Source organism: Podarcis pityusensis (assembly GCF_964106645.2).
Source record: "Podarcis pityusensis genome assembly, chromosome: 6".
NCBI lineage: Eukaryota > Metazoa > Chordata > Lepidosauria > Squamata > Lacertidae > Podarcis > Podarcis pityusensis.
Genome location: NC_138030.1, coordinates 54,270,954 through 54,293,659, shown reverse-complemented (window position 1 = coordinate 54,293,659; position 22,706 = coordinate 54,270,954). Strand labels below are relative to the sequence as shown.

The 22,706-nt window shown below is 43.5% G+C and overlaps 1 protein-coding gene across 1 annotated transcript in view; it reads left to right on the top strand.

Annotated features, from left to right (window-relative positions):
- The first annotated feature begins 290 nt into the window (after window positions 1-290).
- The window catches only part of TRABD2B (TraB domain containing 2B), a 238,865-nt gene continuing 216,449 nt past the window's right edge, over window positions 291-22,706 (top strand). Inside the window, exons 1-2 of the mRNA XM_081009430.1 lie at window positions 291-1,052; window positions 3,497-4,057. Of these exons, the coding sequence (XP_080865556.1) occupies window positions 930-1,052; window positions 3,497-4,057 (684 nt within the window). The 5' untranslated portion in view covers window positions 291-929. The remainder of the gene's footprint in view (window positions 1,053-3,496; window positions 4,058-22,706) is intronic.

Genomic DNA, 22,706 nt, shown 5'->3' with positions numbered 1-22,706 from the left:
GTGTACACCCCCCCCTTAACACAGCCCCTTTCACATGCACCCAGCTTTCTGAGTAAGGAGTGTGTCTTCGTCCCTGACGCAACTCAAAGCAGAGCCCTCCTTCGCCCCAGTCTATGTTCCCGTCGGAGAATGCCTCGCCCCGATCTTTCGCATCTTTCCTTTCGGGATCTCTCTCCCCTCCCTCCCGGGAGTCCCGTCTAGCTCTACCTTGAGCTCCGCGGCGCTTTGTTTGTGCACCAGGCGCCCTCTTGCGGCAGCAGCCGCCCTCTCCAGGCTTGGCCGCCGCGAAGTCGCAGGCGGGATGGGAAAGAAAAGTTTGGGAAAGTTTGGAAGTTGCTGCGAAGTTGTTTCTTTCCCCCCCCTTTTCTCCCTTCTTTTTGGCCTCCTGGCTTTTCCTCGCCGTGTTTGAAAACTGACATGATGACATCCACGGCAGTGCCCGCCTTCCTGTGCCTGTTCAAATAGCATTCCCTCCGTCTCTCGCCATCTCAAACCCGGGATCGGCACCACCTCCGCCCCCCCCTCTCGCAGACAAACCTTGACTCTCCCACCTCCTTCCTTCTGAAGGCGGAGAGGGGGGGCGGGTAGAGACCCAAGCAACTCCTGGGCAGCGCAGAAAGTTTACCGCGCCGAAGAGTCCCATTGCCCCCCAAGCATGACAGAGGCTCAGGATCAACGCCGGGACCCCCAGGATCGCCCTTGTGGGGCCATTTAAGCCCCACTTCTCTTTTTGCAAGCTTTCTTCAGCTGCTCCCTCTTCCCTTTATTATTATTATTATTATTATTATTATTATTATTATTATTATTTTATTTTTGCACTTGTCAGATGCGGACGGGACCGTGGCCGGGACCGAAGCACCCGAGGCGAGACCGGGCAGAGAGTTCCCTCTGAAGGCAGCCGGCAAGGCGGGTCCCCCGGGAGGAGCAGGATGCAGCCCCACCTGGCGCTGATGTGCTTGGCTGTCGTCGGGGGGGTGCTGCCGGCGTCGGCGCGCCCGGAGCCCAGGAGGCGCCAGCAGATGGACCCAGGGCGCTGCGAGCTGCCCCGATCGGTGAGCTGGAGGGGAAGGGAAGGAGGAGGCCCGGGGGTCGGGGTGGGGGGTCAGTGATTGCCGGTGCTTAAGGGGGGGGGGGATCTGGCGCAGAGGCAGCCCCACATGCCACCGTCAACTTTGGGACTCTCCTTCTTCTACTGCGATGGTCCCCAGCGACGACCCATAGCGCCGGTGCCCCTTTCTAAAGTTTCTGAAGATAACACCCCCCCCCCACCCCGCAACATCCGCACTACACTAAGGCGCGGGCCAATTACGCGGGTCAGTTCCTGCCTTTCCTGGCTGCTCCTGGGTGTCCTAGCGAGGAACCCCTCTGCAAGTGGAGAGGGAGCGAGATAGATGGATATGGCTCCTACTAGGGAGCGCCGATCGTCCGCACCCCAGGGAGGCAGAGGTTGTGCCCCTCGACCCCTGAGGAAGTGGGCTGGGATCGAGCGAGCAGGTTTGGGGAAAGGAAGCGATGCCCTTCTTTCCTTCTGCGGGTTGCAAAGCCCCTAGCACACTGCTGGCGTGAAACAGGAGTAGTTGGACTACTACCGGTCACGACACTTTGCCTTCCCGTCCCTGGGTACCACTTGGCAAGAAATTTCTCTCGCCCTTCTGCTCCTCCTCTACGGAGGTGCCCGCAAAACAATCTAGATTTCTCACATAACTTGCAAAATAGTTAATGCCAGATAAAGGACTGGAGCCCTGTTGGAAATCTTATTCCAAGACTTCAAAAAACTTTGGCAAATTAGTTGAGATTTGCCAGGTAACCCTTTCTCTCTTCCCGTGGGTGGCAAGCTTGTCAACTTCCCGATTGCCACAATTTCATATTTCGACAGTCTCACAGATCCTTTAGATCTCCGGAGGGATATTGATTTCCTGCAGGATCCTGTTAGTTATGTTGAAATCTTCAATTTTCTGCACTGAATAGGCTAGGGCTATGGGTTGTATTCAACTTTCATAGACAATGTAATGAGGTTTTTGTTTGGTTTTTTTAAAAAAATGCTGCTTGTAAGTTATGGTTCGTAGGAACAATTCAAAAGAGCAGTCAATGGGGGATTGTGTAGGAGAATTCCCCTGCAGAGTGATCCATATTTGTCTACAAACAAATTTGCTCCAAGCTGAAACTTTACATTGTATAGCACAGTGGGTTTCTGTAAATATCAAATGAAGGAATAAATGACCAGAAGCTCTAACCCTGGGTTGGATTTCTGCCTAGATAGTTAAATGTGTAAAGATTCTTTGATCCAGTTTGAGGTATGAGTGTTTATGGGTGTGTATGGGTATGTATCTTTTCAAAATCTCTCTCTCTCTCTCTCTCTCTCTCTCTCTCTCTCTCTCTCTTCTCTCTTTCTCTCTCTCATTCACACACACACACACACACACACACACACACACACACAACACACGATGTAATGCTTGTATTCATTCTCACATGAATAAGATATTTCTGTGATTTTATACAATAATCCCCACTTCATAAAGTTTTTGTTTTTTTAAAGGTTTTTTTTAAAAAAAAGATGCTTAGTTTTATTTATATCACTTAATTGAATTTGAATACCACTTAATTGTAAATAAAAGACTCCAGTTTTATTGGTATAATGATCTACTCAGTTTTACCACTCTTTTAATCACAAAGGAACGTTAACTGGTTGATAAGGCATAACTAATCAGACAACTTTGAGCCTTCATCCTATATTTTATCTTTCTTTCCTGAATGCATGTTTTTTCTACTTGTCTGCTCACATGTTTAATTGTAGACTATGTGAGATTATGGATGCAATCCAGGATCCACTTAACCCGGAGAAGGTCATGCTGGGATAGTTTTACTGGTTTCAGTAGAATAACCGCAGCGTCGATGAACTCTGATTTGCAGTCATGCTTGACTTTCCATACACATACCATATCCACAGGCCTACACATTGCACATTGCTGCTTCAGTCCTACCAGTCTTATACTGATTCCAATAGATAACTTGCTTTCATGCCAGCATGGTTAGGGCTAGGATATTGTGTACAATGGCAGCCCTCAAAACATTTTGCAAAGTTATGCCATAGGAAATGATTTCAACCACAACGCTGATGGACAGTTCCTGTTTGCACCATCCCCCCCCCCCAACTGGTCCTGAATATACTTTTCTCAGCGCTTTACACCATGGGTAGGCAAACTAAGGCCCGGGGGCTGGATCCAGCCCAATCGCCTTCTCAATCCGGCCTGCGGATGGTCTGGGAATCAGTGTGTTTTTACATGAATAAAATGTGTCCTTTTATTTAAAATGCATCTCTGGGTTATTTGTGGGGCATAGGAATTCATTCATTCCCCCCTCCAAAAAAAAATATATAGTCTGGCCCCCCACAAGGTCTGAGGTATAGTGGACCGGCCCCTTGCTGAAAAGGTTTGCTGACCCCTGCTTTACACCAAACTGACTCTTGCCTTCTTTTTCATTCGCTTTTCCCTAGCAAAGAGACTTGAACTCTTTCCTCTGGACTATCCGGAGGGACCCTCCTGCCTATCTCTTTGGAACAATCCATGTGCCTTACACACGCGTGTGGGACTTTGTCCCTGAGAACTCCAAGTCTGCTTTCCAAGCCAGTTCCAGTGTGTACTTTGAGCTGGACCTCACTGACCCCTACACCATTTCGGGCCTGGCCAGCTGTCAGCTGCTACCCCACGGGGAGAACTTGCAAGACGTGCTCCCCCGGGATCTTTACCACCGCCTCAAGCGCCACCTTGAGTACGTCAAATTGATGCTCCCTCACTGGATGACGCCAGACCAACGGGGGAAAGGTCTTTATGCCGATTACCTCTTCAATGCTATTGCTGGGAACTGGGAGCGCAAAAGGCCCGTCTGGGTGATGCTGATGGTCAACTCCCTCACGGAGACAGATATCCGTTCCCGGGGAGTGCCCGTATTGGACCTCTATCTGGCTCAGGAGGCGGAGAGGATGAAGAAAAGGACAGGAGCTGTGGAGAGGGTGGAAGAGCAATGCCATCCACTGAATGGGCTGAACTTCTCCCAGGTAAGGAGATGCAGGCCACACACACTTTCAAGAAGTCAAGTTTTAAGATAACCTTCTTCCTTAGAAAAATGACCTGTGTTAGGTTGGGCCAGGCAGAATCTTGAGACTGATATGAAAAAGAGGCTAGTATGTCTCATATTTAGTTTCTACTCATTACCTAGATTATTCTATGAGAACATGGAATGTTCATTCTTTCCTACTGGTTGTGTCTTGTTCTCAGCTACACACTGCGTATGAACCTAGGAGTTCGTGGGCAAGGAAATGTGGTGTGTGTGTGTTTTTCTGATTGAGTGGCAAAATTCGTTTGAAAGCTTAGGGTGCTGTTCTTTCAGGGGGAACATAATATGTGTGCATACGCAGGCCCAGCTGTTGAGTATGCTTGAGAAACATAATGCAGAGCAATGATGGAAGAGACATTGCCAACGCAGTGGTGCCTCAGTTTCTCTCTGTCACACACACATTGAACATGATACCAGGCTTTAAAACATGATCATGTCCTAAAGGCAGAAGATAAGCCATTAGGTATATTCAACGCAAGCAAATGTCTGATGGTGTTAGACTTTTTGTAACAAGGATGGTTGTGTCTTGCATAGAAAAATATACATGAAACCATGTCTCTCTACATGTTGAATGCATACTGTGGATAACAGACATAGTATGAGAGCACATGATGCTTCCACATTTCTGACCAGGTTGAGCTCTGGTCAGTATCTGAATGGGAGGCTACCTGAGGTTTGCCTAGGGAGGAGTGCATGTCTGCTGGCTTGAATTCCACCTTGAAGGAAGTACTGCGATTTAAATAAATAAATAAATAAATAAGATACCTTCTCCAATATGCGCACCATTTTGTGTACTCTTTCCTTTATATATTTCACCTGACTTACTTAGATCAGGAAGTGAATTGCTTCCCAACCTGTTACACATAAAGCATAGCAGTTTGTTGATCCTGCAGCATTTTTCTAGGAATCTCATCACTTCCTGTTTTAAAGAGCTAAAGGAAAGAAGGAAGGAAAGTTCCTGGATGTGTTTACTGTTTTTATAGCTGTTTGTATATAGAGAGTAAAGAAGTGGCTTATGTTGTTATGAGGAGAGTTAACTTTAAATTTGTTGTGAAAGACAATGTGTTTATTTTAAAAACTCTCTTCTGAAAAACTTTTGTCTCTCCATTTCTGAGGGTAGATCTTGTCTTTGTTGACAGATCTCAATATAAGTCCACACTATATATTATTTAGGTTTAAGGGATTCACCAGCATCTATTCTAAATTTAGTGTTTTTTTCTGCAATTGTTTGTGTTAAATCCAAAAGTCTTGGTTACCTGGCTTGTGTCTGTTTTTTTTTTAATCACATTTAAAATCAGAGATGTCCTCTATTTACAACAATACCCTCAGCACTGGACACTCTTTGCTTTCATAATCTATGTATCTTTCTTGATAATGGGTTTCAGATGTTTTTCTGAAGAAAAAATTCTCTGCACTATTTTGGACAGAGTGGCTGTTTTCCATTAACAATCTCCAAAATATCACCTGTGAAAATATATAATTAGTTGATAGGTGTGCCAAAAATAGAAGGCTGGGTTGGAATAAAATGGGAAAAACATGCTAGCTGACACATGATTTACTAGTGCAGTGTATCCTGTTGGTGATGTTGGGCTTGTTGGACAAATAACGTCAGTCCTTCTATGACCCCAGCAGAAATGTACACAACTCTGGGGAGAAAAGCATCAGGGACTTTGCTTGGCAATTTTTACAACTGTATGACATTCATTACATAACTCTCCAGAAGTTCCTTTTCAAATGAGATACTTATTTCAAGGCAGAACAAAAAGAGCAGAAGTGCTGTTTCTCCTCCCTTTGGGGAATTTCTCTTATTTCTGTGGCTGTCAACTAATTAAACATTTTAGCCATCCAATCCAATATTTTACTCTGTTGGCAAGTATATTATTAAGACTGGTGTAATAATGGGATTGACTAGATCATAGAATCATAGAATCATAGAGTTGGAAGAGACCACAAGGGCCATCGAGTCCAACCCCCTGCCAAGCAGGAAACACCATCAGAGCAGTCCTGACATATGGTTGTCAAGCCTCTGCTTAAAGACCTCCAAAGAAGGAGACTCCACCACACTCCTTGGCAGCAAATTCCACTGTCGAACAGCTCTTACTGTCAGGAAGTTCTTCCTAATGTTTAGGTGGAATCTTCTTTCTTGTAGTTTGGATCCATTGCTCCGTGTCCGCTTCTCTGGAGCAGCAGAAAACAACCTTTCTCCCTCCTCTATGTGACATCCTTTTATATATTTGAACATGGCTATCATATCACCCCTTAACCTCCTCTTCTCCAGGCTAAACATGCCCAGCTCTCTTAGCCATTCCTCATAAGGCATCGTTTCCAGGCCTTTGACCATTTTGGTTGCCCTCCTCTGGACACGTTCCAGTTTGTCAATGTCCTTCTTGAACTGTGGTGCCCAGAACTGGACACAGTACTCCAGGTGAGGTCTGACCAGAGCAGAATACAGTGGCACTATTACTTCCCTTGATCTAGATGCTATACTCCTATTGATGCAGCCCAGAATTGCATTGGCTTTTTTAGCTGCCGCGTCACACTGTTGGCTCATGTCAAGTTTGTGGTCAACCAAGACTCCTAGATCCTTTTCACATGTACTGCTCTCAAGCCAGGTGTCCCCCATCTTATATTTGTGCCTCTCATTTTTTTTGCCCAAGTGCAATACTTTACATTTCTCCCTGTTAAAATTCATCTTGTTTGTTTTGGCCCAAAAATTCATCTTGTTTTTTTTGATGCATGAACTATTATCTTATTCCAGGGTTGCCAGCACACAAGTTAGTGTGGATGTTTAAAATGAGGTTGCCATTCGATTTAATTTCTTATTTAATATTTTCTAATCATGATACAAGTTATGTTTCAGGGATATTAAGCAGTTGCAAAATACTGTAAAGTTGAGCATCCTTTAACAAGGCATTAGTTTCAATTCAGGTCAAATCTAAACCCACTTTAAAAATAGACAAACCCAATTACTCAGTCACAATGAACAAAAAGATACTTTTGACCCAGCTTTCTCCAAAGAGCTGTCAAGTTTTCGACATCAAGTACACCCTACTTGAAACCAAGTTCAGAATAATGAACCAGAAACATAAGGTACCTCTGATGACACTGGGGCTCTATTAGGTTAAATAGTACTCTGATAAAAATGGATAGTTGGAAAGTTTTCAAATGTGAATTATATTATACATTTTTGTAGATGGGAGTTATTATTTTCATTAAAAGAAGAACCTCTTGGAGTGGGACCTAGTAATATTGATTTATTTTTTGGTCCCTGATTTTAACTCTACCAGCAATCACTGCTACTGTTTTAGTCATCTTTTTAGCATAATGGAGATGATGATGATGATGAAGGAGGAGGAGGAGGAGAGATAATCATATATTCAAGAAGGGCTTTGGCTTCTGAACAAAACTTGCTTGTTCAGAACATGCTGCTTAGTAAGGAAAGCTGAATAATCTCTGCCATTCAGGAAGAGTTTTAAAATCTCTTTCTCAAATGTGAAGTATTTGCTGCTGAAGTGTTACATTAGACATCACTACGCCCCCAGGGCAGCCACTGGCCTGTAGAACATGCTTTCATTTTGTTGGTGCAGGTCCTTGTGGAATAAGTGGAAGCAGTCAAGAGAGCACTGTGTGACCTCAAATTTGAAAAGTCCCATTTAAAATTCCCCCTGATTGGGAAAGCAACGTATTCCAAAGTAACATGGGAGGAAAGAAAGCACAACTAGGCTTGCTGATCCTTTTCTGTCCTTTTTGGTGCTGTCTAAGAACTGGCTGCACTTGGCACCTGGCAGATTGCTCAAAGGGAGCAATTTGTAATGTTATCATTCTGTCTAGCAATCCCACTGCGTGGTGTATTATGGCCTTAATTGAAAGGAGTGGATTACGATGAACTAGATTTCCTCTCTTAATTCTAAATCTTGGATCTTCTCCTGAGAAACATATAATTAGTGGTATTAATGATGGAAATTAGAAAATGACCAGAGTTTGTATTCCAGTGGTATGTCTAGGCCGATGTGAACATCTGTGATCGTTTATAGCCCTGAATCTGTTATGGGCATCAGTTGAGTTTGTTTTAACCTGCTTTCAGCATTACTTTAATTGTAATATATAATCTGAAAAATTTGGAAACAGAGTCCTAGAAAGCATGCTATACTGAAACATCCTTAAGCATTTGTTTTCAATCTATCCAATTTTCAAACACTTACTGAGGAAAAATAAGTGGTTTGCTTCTCCTCCAGCCAGTCCCTCCCCTTCTCGAAGTGGTTAGCTTCTTTCTTTCTTTCTTTTTTACCCTTTTCTCAAGTTTCATGCTACTGGAAATTTAAATAGGATGAATGCATTGTGTCTGCTTAGTTGAAGTTGGCTTCTATTGGTTTCTGAAACGAAGTGAAGATGCTTTAAGGACAGGGAAGAAGATCCCATCTTTGGAGCACCCACCACTACTTAAAATACGATGGAGATTTTAGCGGCATTTGTATCCCTGAAGCAGACTTCTATTGTATCATACTTAATTATGCAAATTTGTGTATCCCAACCCAGTTTCCATGCCTGTGTGCTCTTGCCCAACTCCTGGTTCATTCCAATTTCTATAGTGTCTTAGAATAGTGCTTACTGCGAGAAGTAAGGTTACAGGGAACCAGGCAGAGGGCTTTCTTGGCAGTGGTGCCCGCCCTGTGGAACACCCTCCCACCAGATATCAAAGAGAAAAACAACTACAGTGGTACCTCGCAAGACGAATGCCTCGCAAGACGGAAAACTCGCAAAACGAAAGGGTTTTTGGTTTTTTGAGTTGCTTCGCAAGATGATTTTCCCTATGGGCTTGCTTCGCAAGACGGAAACGTCTTGCAAGTTTGTTTCCTTTTCTTAAAACCGTTAATATAGTTGCGACTTGACTTCGAGGAGCAACTCATAGCACGCGGTGTGGTAGCCTTTTTTGAGGTTTTTGAAGACTTTGGTGATTTTTGAAGCTTTTCCAAAACTTTTCCGACACCGTGCTTCGCAAGAGGAAAAAAACCCCAAGACGAAAAAACTCGCGGAACGAATTAATTTCGTCTTGTGAGGCACCACCGTACCAGACTTTTAGAAGACATCTGAAGGCAGCCCAGTTTAGGGAAGTTTTTAATGTTAGATCTTTTATTGTGTTTTTAATATCCTGTTGGAAGCTGCCCAGAGTGGCTGGGGAGGCCTGGCCAGATGGGTGGGGTATAAGTAATGATGATGATGATGATGATGATGATGATAATAATAATAATAATAGGATGCTGTAGAGGGGGGTATTTGCAGTTTGTGACTCATCAAGTCAAAAATCTATTCAACAGTCATGAGCCTGCTGGATGCCTGAAGTGCATTTGTGCAATCCCAAGCGTGTGGCAAAAAGAGAATTTGCTGGGCTCAACAGGCTGCCTCACACATCTGGTGGCCTGCATTTGGCTCACTGGGCCACAAATTGCACATTTGACTTGGGGGGGGGGGTGTTACAAGATCTGCTTGGGATATGGTACAAAGAGGTATTAAATCAATACCTTTTATAACTTACTTCTCAAAGCTATTAAATACACTTCTTCAAACTGAAGATATGTCTTTTCCCAGAACACCACAAGCCCATTGCGGACTGTTTCCTATGCCAACTGCTTATGCCAAAATGAAGTGGTTTGTCTCTAAGGCTGCAATCAAACTCCTGATCTGCCATGTTGGGATGGTTGAATGGGGTGGAGATCTCTTTCTGCTCATCTCAAAACAGCTCCTCTGGCCTCTGTCCACCTGCTGAAAGTGCAGGCAAACAGAATACCACTGGCAGGATTTCTGTCTGGGCATTCCAGGGGCAAGGGAGAGGGAGAGGCTGGATCCTGAGCTGGCCCCTCTTGCTATGGCTTGATGACATCAGGCTCAATCTGGGCCCAATTCGTTCCACTGCCTGCAGCTTAGTATAGCATGGGGCAGGGTTTTGTGTGAGCTCCAGCCTTCTGCCCGTTCCTGGTTACACCAGCCTCTCTTTATTTCAGCAACCCAATTTAGGTGAAAGAAGTCATTTTGATGCTGCTGCTGCAAATCACTCAGCGATCCCAATCTCTTTTCCAGCAAGTAGGTTTTGCTTGGCATCAAGAGTATGAACATATCAGTATCATTATTATTACTCTTTTGAATTATCAGACTCTGAAGATTCATTGAACTCAATGGAATTAAGTTAGTGATAAAGTTACCATCAATCTGATCTAGGCATGATGAAGTTTGGATCCAACCCAATTTATCTTCTTTTTCCTGAAAATGCACTACTAACGTATTCAATTGTATGCTAAATTAGGTGGGATTCAGTGGACCCCCAGAATGTGTTTGAATGCAAAGGCTCACGAGATTGACTTGAATAGTTGATTTGGAGTAGGTGTGCACATCTTCTGTTGGTGTAACCTGCCTTGGGATCTTCGGCAAAACGTGGCTTATGTGTTTTATGAATGAACAAGGATGTTCGTCTCTCTTCTATACATTAAACACAGAGGGCCAAAACAAAACATATTCCTACATTGCCTATCATGAAGCAGCTCTGGGCGGTTGGAGGAGGCTCCATTTTCAAAGATTCAAAGCAGTGGTGACCTGGGAGTGCTGTTTAACCCTTTAGCCTACCACTGTTTTCCCCAAATCTACCCTGCCTCCCAAAGGTGCAATTAGCCTTGCTAGGGATCTAATAGCAGCTTCTTGGGGAGGAGGGAGCAGGGTCTAAAAGGCAGGACAATATAAAGAACTAAGGATACCTCTCCCCAGCACCAGTGGGGGGATCTGATTATATGTCCCAAATCATATCTGTTCTAGACCAGAAAGAAAACTTTCTGGGGAATGAGCCACCCTTAGGTGCCAACAAAGGACATGTTGATGCTGCTGTAGCCTAACAGGACTTTGGTATTATTAGTATTAGTAATGGTATTGGCATTATTTATTAATTACATTTGTATCCCAACTTTCCTCTAAGGAACTCAAGGTGGCTTACATATTTCCCCTTGTTCATTTTATCCCCACAGAAACCTTGCGAAGTAGATTAGACTGTGGGTGTTTAACTGGTCCATGTTCACCACATGAGCTTCATAGCTGAATGGGGATTTGAACTCTGGTCTCCCAGGTCCTAGTCCGATACTCTAACCACCACACCATGCTGGTTCTCACTGGCCCCACACTTGTGTGAGGTAATAGTGTGCCACTGGTTTTCTCTCTCTTTCTTTAACATTAGGTTGGGCAGTCTTAATCATGGAAAAACATGGCTATCTCCCCTAGCCTCAAAACTTCAGGCCAGTCACCAGCACAGAGAACCCAGAAACTTGGTTTAAGTCTCCATCCTCTCCATCTTCATCCTCATTTCTTTCTTTCTGATTTTTCATGTTGCCTTTCTTTCATCTCCTATCACTGGCCCTTTGTATGCATCCTTAATCCGCCTGCAGTTGGAAGCTAAGCCTTTTAGCCTCTTGCTACATTTTTTCAAAAAGTTGCCTTGCTGAGGACTTGACATTAGCATCTTGATTTTTAAATCTCTTCATTGAAATCCCTCTCCATAGGGAATTAGGTTCTTTCTCCTTCGATAGGAAATATCTGCCCTGCCAGGTTTTGCCTTCCCTCTTTTATTTTTGCTCATGAATTCGGTTATCTAGATTGCATGATGTCAACCCATGGTGGAATAAATGCAAAAAACAGACAAAATATCAAAGTGGAATTGATTAGATCAAGGGCAACCCCAGAAGAAGAAAAAGAAAGTTCCCAAAGCTTGTCACCCCAGACTTCACACTTAGCCACTCCTGCCTTTTTCCTCTCTTCTTTTTGTGGATAGACAAATAAACTTTTTTGCTTGCTTCCCTCGGCATTAAGTGGCAGAAGTGGCTTTGTTAACAATGTCAGTCTTCATTTCCCAGCTCCCGCTGTTCTATCAAATCCTGAGACATGGCAGCTCTGATTACTCTATTGATAGAATTACAGAGGCTACAAGTACTATTTAATGAAAGGCTGATGGGTGGCCCATCATATTTGGTCCCTGACAGATATCTGCACTCTCTAAGCTGGTCTCCGCATAGCAGAGCAGCAGGAAACATTAATATACACACAGGACCATATTTTGATGTGCCCTTTGGCTTCCTTTCCTTTCTTTCCCTTTTCCCTTTCAAAAGAGTTTAACAAGCAGAGAAAAGACAGCCAGATTCTTCGCCAATGAAAGTATCTGTTGAGTGAAGCTAAGCCTGAGAATGCAAAACATTTGGTGCACTAGAACTTGGGTACTATCTGCACTATATGTTCAAAGCTATATCATGCTACTTTAAACAGTTGTAGTTTCCCCCAAAGAGTCCTGGGAACTGTAGTTTGTGAAGGGTCCTGAGTGTTGTTCGGAGCAGTGCTTTTTGGGGGGGTGCTCAAGGGTACTGTTATGAGAATTATAAGGTCTAAGATGTAAAATAAATATTCATAAATGTACCAGGCAAACACATACATAAATATATAAACCACATGTCTGAAACAGTACAGGAAAACAGTCCTGAAACCATTTTGACTCTCCCAAATTGACCTCAAATGTTTCTCTGCAAGGAGGAAGGAAATGGGAAAACCTCCCCATTGTCTCTTTGCTCACAAATCTGAATAGTGTGAGCCTGTGACCTGGATTCAGGAACTGAGTATTTACTATCACAAAAGAATGGCCAGGATGCCCAGGTAAAAGCAGTTAGTGACCATTATCGGATATCCTGGCAGACAGGCTTTCTGCTGTAGACCGCCCCTTCAGTGATGTATGTATGATGTATTGGGGGGTGGCCTTGAGCTACAGGGTGGCAATTTCAAAAGTCTATATAAGAGCTTTCACCCCAATGCTCTGGGTTCCTCCTCCCTCCTGCGTGGGGGGGGGGTGAGCACCGTGTTGCAACAGTTTAATAAAGATCAGGCTTACTAGCCACTTTGCTTCTCCATATTCTCTGGTTGGCCTCTGTTAGTTTCTCCTACTGATAGAGAACCTACATAAGGACTCTATACGGGCTCTTGGGTACCCCATAAGGAAAAAGGAGCGGTTTCTTCTTATAACAGTACTCTATAAGAAAAGCACTGGTTAGGAGACCCCTATTTCCATGACAGACCTACAATTCCCAGAATTCCCCTGAGGTGAGAAATTGACTTGTTAAACCACTCTGAGGGGAATAGGAATCTCCGAACACTCAGCACATTTATCAAACTACAGATCCCAGGATTCTTTGGGGGAAGCCATGACTGTTTAAAGTGGGATCATGGTGCTTTAAATGTGTAGTGCAGATGGGGCTGTCATATGCATGTTACCGAGTAAGCATGGAAACAAGGTCTAATGTGAGACCTGAAACAAAAAGTTGCTGTGTGGAGTGTTTCTGTTCAAGATTCAATCTAGCTATGCCCTCTTGCAGGATACTCCCTTCCCTTACCTCCATAGTCTGGTTCTTTTTTTCTTCTCCAGTGCAGGTTTGGGAAGATAACACAGAGAGCATATTTCACATTGGCAAAACTGAGACTTTGGCAAAAGAGCTCCCTGCCACGTTAGACCTTTTCCTGTGCTTTGCAAAAGTTTCCTAGCAAGTACAGTGGTACCTCAGGTTAAGTACTTAATTCGTTCTGGAGGTCCGTATTTAACCTGAAACTGTTCTTAACCTGAAGCACCACTTTAGCTAATGGAGCCTCCTGCTGCTGCCACGCCGCCGGAGCACAATTTCTGTTCTCATCCTGAAGCAAAGTTCTTATCCTGAAGCACTATTTCTGGGTTAGTGGAGGCTGTAACCTGAAGTGTATGTAACCTGAAGTGTATGTAACCTGAGGTACCACTGTACTACAGACATGTCCAGGGAGAACGTTTCCTGTGCCACTTTTACTTCTTATCACATGCATGGATTTATTTGGGTGAAAATCTGGTAGGGGTTAAGTGTTTGGAAAATATTTTCTTGTTCATGGAAAATCAAGACTGCAAACCATGTTTTAGCCAAGGCATCAAATATATTTCCATATCTAGGTCAAGCATTACATGTCACATACGGTGGATGAACATGTTATGACTCCTATTCATAGATAGGATTCATTCATTGCCTGCCATTTGCTTGCAATCCTGTGCATTAAAGGTAAAGGTAAAGGGACCCCTGACCATTAGGTCCAGTCGTGACCAACTCTGGGGTTGCAGCGTTCATCTCGCTTTATTGGCCGAGGGAGCCAGCGTACAGCTTCCGGGTCATGTGGCCAGCATGACTAAGCCACTTCTGGCGAACCAGAGCAGCACACAGAAACGCCGTTTACCTTCCCGCCAGAGTGGTACCTATTTATCTACTTGCACTTGACATGCTTTCGAACTGCTAGGTTGGCAGGAGCTGGGACCAAGCAACGGGAGCTCACCCTGTCGCAGGGATTCGAACCACTGACCTTCTGATCGGCAAGTCCTAGGCTCTGTGGTTTAACCCACAGGGCCACCTGTGTCCCACCATCCTGTGCATTACTTGCAGGTAAATCCCATTGGGTCCAGTGGGTGTTATTCCCAGCTGAGCATTCAAAGGCTGGCAGCCCAAGTCCCTTGGTCTCTTGTCTGTAGGATGATGACAGTAAACTACACTTCTTGGCCTCACAAGGAGGTTGTGGCTATAAATGCATTGCAGATTGTGAGGTTCTCAGATAACAAGGTAATAATGGAGTCTCCATAAGCCCCTAAGATAGAAAGAGTTTGATCCTTGGACAGGATGTTAGAACTTTGGCAAAATCCTTCCTTTTAAGGTCAACAAGAAAGGACAACTAGAATAAATGTTACAAACAGAAAAGCTGCTTATCAGGCCTTGTTTACCTCTTTATATCCTTATCCCTATGTGTGGAAATTGCAAATCCCATCCTAGAAACTCTGGCATAAGTTTAGTGTAAAAGAAAGCTTTGCTTGTTCCCTAGACCAAGATATTCCAAAAAGGGGTGGGGGGGGGCATTCTTAGACCGTATATAGTTACATATGAGAAGTGATTCATCTGCTAAGAAGATCATACAAGTGATTGGTATCTGTTAGGCTCACTGGAAATGACGACAGATCTAAAGGAATAGCATTGGTGGTATTTTGTGTGCATGTGAACAATAGCAAAGTATGATTTCTGCTTTTTTACACCTGCTTTTGAGTTGGAGGCATTAATGACAAACATTGAATAGTGCTGGTAATGAGAACATTTTCAAAGTAGGATCATAGTGCCTTAAATGTGTAGTGAAGATCAAATGTCTCCTTGTGTATTAGAAAGCTGGCTTCACAACTGTGAACTGGATGCAAAACCTATTCATACGCACATGCCAGTGTACATTGTTTTGCTACCTAAAGATGCTCTCCATCTCAGAAACATGTTTTACAGAAGGCATCATTTCCTAAGACCCTACCTGCTTTACCACTGTCGAACTCAATAAGAAAATTAATATGCTATGCTAAAGTTATCTCCACCTGGGCAGATTTATGACTACATTATATGTACATTCCCTGATGTAAGGAATGCATGAGTCCCAGAAAACCTGAAAATGTAACTTGCAAATAAAATTACAATAATTTTACAGTATCCATTAACCTCCACCTACAAAGCTTCTGGCTACAAAGCAACCTTCGAAAGGGTAACTTCTGTAAGATGCAAATGGTAGGCAACCCGATTTTTAAAAAGATTTGGAAATTTATGAGAGATCAGGTGATGTGCGGGATCCAGGATTTGGCTGTCCTTGTGAGCTGCATTCTTCCAATACTCCATTGATGCCTTAAAAGGCTCAGGACCAATAAAAGTGAATGCATTTAATTTTACAGTGGTGCAGAAGTCAGTAATTGAGAAAATGATAAATCTTGGACTAAATTTTGAGATACCCGTTTTAAATGTCATTATTTTGGGGCTGGGCTGGGCTACTATAATAAACACTTTGGATTGGTGCTCCTAGTTATTTTATCACCAATATAGTCCTAACTAATACAGTGCATGCAAGACCGGGAGCATAATTAAAAAAATAAAAACAAATTATACCCTCCATACCCTCCAAGTGGCCAGGTTTTAAATATATTTTAATCACCCTATCAGCACATCATGTGCTGATCTGTTGAGAGAGAATGTGCACATCTATGCCTATATGCATGTACCCTTGTAAGACGACAGATGTGGAAATGCAGCTTGTTCTGCATTTCATTTCACAATGAAATGTGCACAAACACTCCTTGTGTGCAGCAGAAGTTTTCTTTTTGCAATCTAGTTTATATAACACCAGCAACAGGAAAAGCATCTGTTGTACCATAATCTTTGTTAGGAAGTCTCAGTTTGATACCCATATATCATCAAAATGAAAATAGATGGCGTTATATGCTAAATTTCATGGTGCATCACTGGTAGGGATTCATAGAGCTCCTTTTGCTTCAGAAGGAGAGCATCCTGCGATTTAGGTTTTAGAAGCCATCAAATAAACCAAAATCTTTTTAAAGCCATGAAGTCTAAACATCATTTGGAAAAACGGTACTTAATTGCTGGGTGACTATTGTGGTACTTGCTGAATGTATGGCTGCCAGAGCTCCCCCCCCCCCCATTGTATTTGTCTTCCAGCTTCATAAATGCAGTTTGAACAACTTTCAAACAAAAGGGAATTTTGCTACTTTTGTACGGCATAAAAGTTCGGGATCTCACTCCTGGGTTTAGAATGGGCAGTGCCTATAACTGTGCTAATAACACATCTACAAAGCATGGTATTAGGCAAGCACTGAGTTAGGAAGCCAAGATAGCAGAAAAATGGAGGAGGGGAGGGAGAAGAAGCAGAAGGGGGATATTATTCTTGAAGAAACCTAAGTATTATGCATACTGTTGCTTGAGCAACCCCAAAGGACATTGATAGTTCTTGGTTTGTTTTCTGCAACCAAGCACATTTTATTTGCCTTTGATTTTTTTCACAGACATTTGCCTTTATAGGTGGTAACATGAGAATAGCGACGGAATATTTATTTTACATTAGGCGCATATAATGGTCTCACTATGCAGAGGATGCAAAGTCAGCAAAGGGAATGGGGAAAAGCGAGAATGGAGAAAACTGCAAATTTGCTGTTACTGGAAGCCTTTGTAGGCCTATCCTGCATCTAATCTACAATTTTTAAAAAAGATGAAGCAAAACAGTGGGTTTTATTCCACCTAAGTAAGCATCCATCAGACAGATTGGTAACATGGTGAAGCCAAAGGGAATCTGAATTTAATCAATCTACACTAGTTTATAAAAGCTAAAGATTTCATTCCATGAATGTAACTTTTAAAATGTAATTAGGATTTTTTAAAATAAATAAATAAATAAAAACACAACACAGAATCACAACCTACAAATCATAGAACTGCCTTTAGACCTAAGTGAGGTCACCAGCTTAGAATCATAGAATCATAGAGTTGGAAGAGACCACAAGGGCCATCGAGTCCAACCCCCTGCCAAGCAGGAAACACCATCAGAGCACTCCTGACATATGGTTGTCAAGCCTCTGCTTAAAGACCTCCAAAGAAGGAGATTCCACCACACTCCTTGGCAGCAAATTCCACTGTCGAACAGCTCTTACTGTCAGGAAGTTCTTCCTAATGTTTAGGTGGAATCTTCTTTCTTGTAGTTTGGATCCATTGCTCCGTGTCCGCTTCTCTGGAGCAGCAGAAAACAACCTTTCTCCCTCCCCTATGTGACATCCTTTTATATATTTGAACATGGCTATCATATCACCCCTTAACCTCCTCTTCTCCAGGCTAAACATGCCCAGCTCCCTTAGCCGTTCCTCATAAGGCATCGTTTCCAGGCCTTTGACCATTTTGGTTGCCCTCCTCTGGACACGTTCCAGTTTGTCAGTGTCCTTCTTGAACTGTGGTGCCCAGAACTGGACACAGTACTCCAGGTGAGGTCTGACCAGAGCAGAATACAGTGGCACTATTACTTCCCTTGATCTAGATACTATACTCCTATTGATGCAGCCCAGAATTGCATTGGCTTTTTTAGCTGCCGCGTCACACTGTTGGCTCATGTCAAGTTTGTGGTCAACCAAGACTCCTAGATCCTTTTCACATGTACTGCTCTCAAGCCAGGTGTCACCCATCTTGTATTTGTGCCTCTCATTTTTTTTGCCCAAGTGCAATACTTTACATTTCTCCCTGTTAAAATTCATCTTGTTTGTTTTTGCCCAGTTCTCTAATCTGTCAAGGTCGTTTTGAAGTGTGATCCTGTCCTCTGGGGTGTTAGCCACCCCTCTCAGTTTGGTGTCATCTGCAAATTTGATCAGGATGCCCTTGAGTCCATCATCCAAGTCGTTGATAAAGATGTTGAATAAGACCGGGCCCAAGACAGAACCCTGTGGCACCCCACTAGTCACTCTTGTTCTTTATCCTGGGAGTTATTTATACTTCAAAGAATAGCTTTGATAAAATAATTAAAACTAAATTCTTCAGGGCCTAGACAGTTTCTGCACAGGCTAATTTTGTTACTAGGAAGAAGCCATAGCTCATTGCTTTGCAGGTCCCTGTTTCAATCCCTGGCATTTCCAAGTAAACAGGATGAGTTGAGCAGGTGTTGTGTAAAACCGCTGTCTGAGACCAGGTAGATTGGCGGCTGCCAATCCAAAGAGACCCATTGGGCTAGATGAACAAATAGTCTGACCTAGTATGTGGCACATTTCTCTGCTCCTGGCTCATTAGATCCTTGGAAGCCACAAATATCCAATGTGGCTCCTGCCTCCACTTTGACCCCCTACCAAACTGTATGGCAGGTAGAGACAACTGCATGTTCACCTATCAAAATCAGCAAAGATTCAAACCAGGAGATTCCTGGGGAGAGAGGAGAAGGGGAAATATTGTTTATTTCAGCCCTGCCAAGAGGTACCAGGGTCTGAACCTGGTAGCTTCTGCATGTCAAGCAAGTCCTTTGCCACAGTCCTCTTCCTTCCTCGTTCCCCCACTTCCGACATCCCATTCATTCTTACTGGTTTAGTCCTGGTATACATAGTTGTAGGTCATGCTAGGGTGTTTGCCTGGGTCAGGGCCCAGCCAACCACTTTCTCATTTTGCCCTTGCTATTGGTTCATCCTTGTGTCTCAGTCTGTGAACATGTCTGTCTGTCGGTTTGTCTGCTTGCTTGCCTGCCTGACTTCTTGCATTCTCAGTCCAGCCCCCAACCTCCCAATTTTCATTTGAATTGACTTTTTGCTCCCACTGTTACACCTGAACCACCCCAACTTCAACAATGTCAGGAGGATGTGAAGTCAGGGTAAGTGGCAGCAATGCTGCTAAAACAGGAGTCCGGCTCTGTGTCCTCATGGTTGGTGATGCTAACACCTTACCTTCCTCATCTCACCTAAGTGCTAGAACTAAGCATAGAGAAAACAGAAAGAAACGGTAAGAGGACCTTTCATCTAGAGGACATAGTAGGTGGAAAACCTTCCAGCGATGCATTATGTGTCAGACGTTTTCCAAAACACTGTCTGCTTCATACCACATTATGCATTTGGAGCAGTGACATTCTGCTGATGCAGGGAAATGTGAGTTCCCTTGATATTCTTCTTCAGTAGCATCAATTCCTTAGGAAGTGAAACCCCTCTTGCATATTTTGATGCAGGTACAAATGTAGGGTTTATTTTTAAAAACCCACTTATCTTCTGCTCAACAAGAAGCCATATGGACTTGTAATGTTTGGCATCTCTGGTGCTAGATACAGGTTGCTTTCTCAGGATAACAATATAGGCTTATCCACACTTCCTCTCATCCTGCAGCTGTGAAGAAGAAGAAGAAGAAGAAGAAGAGTTTGGATTTGATATCCCGCCTTTCACTCACTTTAAGGAGTCTCAAAGCAGCTAACATTCTCCTTTCCCTTCCTCCCCCACAACAAACACTCTGTGAGATGACTGAGGCTGAGAGAGTTCAGAGAAGTGTGACTGGCCCAAGGTCACCCAGCAGCTGCATGTGGAGGAGCGGAGACGCGAACCCGGTTCACCAGATTACGAGTCTACCGCTCTTAACCACTACACCACACTGGCAGGGTATACTGATCTTTAGAACTCAATTGGAACAAACAGCAATTTGGGTTTTCTCTGGATTGAGATTTTCTCTGATTTAGCACTAAAGAGTGGGTTTTCCCTGAGGAAAGAGGAGGGCAAGGGGAAAACCACAGACCCATGTTTTCTAGGCACAGGACAAGCGGAAGTATGGACAAGCCCTCTAGAAATCTATACAAACCCATAAATGATTCTGCTGAAGTCTTTTAAATGTAAAGTGAAATAGAGAAGCCTGCATAGTTCTTTAAGTAGTGGTTGAGGGAAGGGGGTGTATAATTAAGCAGGCTATGGGGATGGGGAGCAACCTCCAGCTACTTCTTGTCTGAGAGAAGGATTGAAGGGTCAAGGGTCCAAGAGAAGGGGGCACACTTGGATTTGTGATGCTGTCTGGGTTTAGCATTTCATTTTTTGCGGTGGTGCTGACTGACCGTGTTGACTTTTCCTTCTTTCCCCCCAGCTAATAGTGCGAGTCCAAAATAAGGTTTTTCTTTATTAAATCAAGTGACTTGGCTGTGAAAGGGGACATATTGCATGGGATATAACTCAAGTCTCACTTTCAAAGGCATTCATTGCGTTCTTAGTGAAGCAGTTTAGCAGGGTGTCCGGAGAGACCAGAGACTAATATATGTGCAGCAGAAACACTGCTTTGAGAAACTTAATAATTTCAACTGCCCTTCCCACCACTTTACATCTTTGTAAGGTTGCAGCACATGCTTCTTTTTTTCAAATGCTCTATTTACATCATAACATAAAGCCCCTCTGAAAAACAGATGTACTACTTTGTTTGCTTGCTTGTGTACCTTAATTTGATGGGGCGAGGTGGGGTTGAAGGTTCAGGGTCTGGAGAGAGTTATGGCCACTGAATCCTTAAAAAAAAAAAAAGACTACAGGGAGATGTAAACTGGATATTTTTCAAATCCACCCCCAGGAATTTCATGCTAACTATTCATCCAGGCTTTGCAAATAGTTTGCACCTCTTGCAAATTTTGAAGGGGCAACTTAGGGCAAGCTGGAACTCTCCAGATGTCACCCCTGACCATTGTCCATGCTGGCTGGGGATGATGGGAGCTGTGGTTCAGTATCATCTGGAGGGCTACAGGGTCCACATGCCTGACCTAGACCACCCTAGCAGTCCACATATTTGCTAAGCTTACTGGTTCTGCTCATGCTGGTTCTGCTCATGGAGTCAAAGTCATTATGCTCAATGCGTGGTGTGGAAAATGTGGGATCACACTCGCAGGACCTGTCCAGGATCTGTGTGGGTTGAATAAAATTGACTGTGTATTTTATATATCCTGTCCAACCCTAAATCTTTAGCATCTTATGGATTACAGGAAAAAGAGCAAGCTTTTTTCTATGGTGCCTGCCCAGTTCTCTGTAACATGCCCTCATGTAGTTGTAATGTCTGATCAAAATGAATTACTGTAACCCAGCTGATATTGGCTCTAGCTGCAGAATACCCTTAATTTGCATTTTTCACTGCCACATGGGTTTCCCACCCTCCACTTGCTACGTGCTGCTGCTGCTGCGGAGCATCTATTTGCAATTGCCGCCTCCCTAATACCTTTGGCTTTGTAAATGTCAAAACAAGTGTGTTAGCTGCCTTTCATTTGTTTATGCTGGAATTGCTTGGCAGAAGCTGAGCATAGCTGTGGCTGTGGATTTCTAAAAGGACTTAATAGGCCACTTTGTAAACAGATTGAAATATTTGTGTTAGTAACATTTATGGCCTAGCATATCCACTCTTACAATTGTTTTACATGCCTCTTTCATTTCCTTAGAAATGCTAAGGAAGTTTGTGAAGGGACAGGGATTAACCCTTCCTTAAGGGTTATGATGCCCAATGGATCTAATTGGGCAACAGCATGTTAGCACTGTGTTCAAGTTGCCACGGTAACTTCTGGCTCACCTGAGTTTCAATGTAGCTCAGTGGTTGGAGCTGTAGTCACATGTAGGTTACTCAGTCAGCACTTGTTACAGAGGTCTAGATTCTGCTTTGATTTATTTAATCTACTGTCCCACACTTCTGGCTCTTGCCTTGTATCCTTTGCATAAGTTCCATTTCTGCAACATGATTGTGCCACATCAGCTTCCTGGTCTGATTTTGGGCTCAGTGGAGGGAAAAGAGCAGGAAACTGGAGAGAGTGGAATTGGCCATACACTACACTGCCTTAATGACTAGTGCAACATTGCAGTTGCCTGTGCATAGGCATGCCGGGGAAAGGCTATAAATATCCTATTTTGGGTGATAGGGTGATAGGTGCTGAGACGCTTCATATTATCATGCCTGTGTTAATTCTGGAATGATGCACATTCCAAAGCCATTTTAACACTATAGTAATTCGTTATGACAAGTACTGCTAGGTCTTGGAGACAAGGGCTTTTTTTCAGCCGGAACTCTCCGAAACTCAGTTCCGGCACCTCTTGAGTGGGCACCATTGCCATTCTAAGAGAATGAGGGAGGGGAGTTACACGTGAGTTCCAGCACCTCTTTTTCTAGAAAAATAGCACTGGAGAGGACTAAAATGTTTTGTGACCCAACAAATAAGCAGAATACCTGGATTTTATTGTGCTTGATGATTGCAGC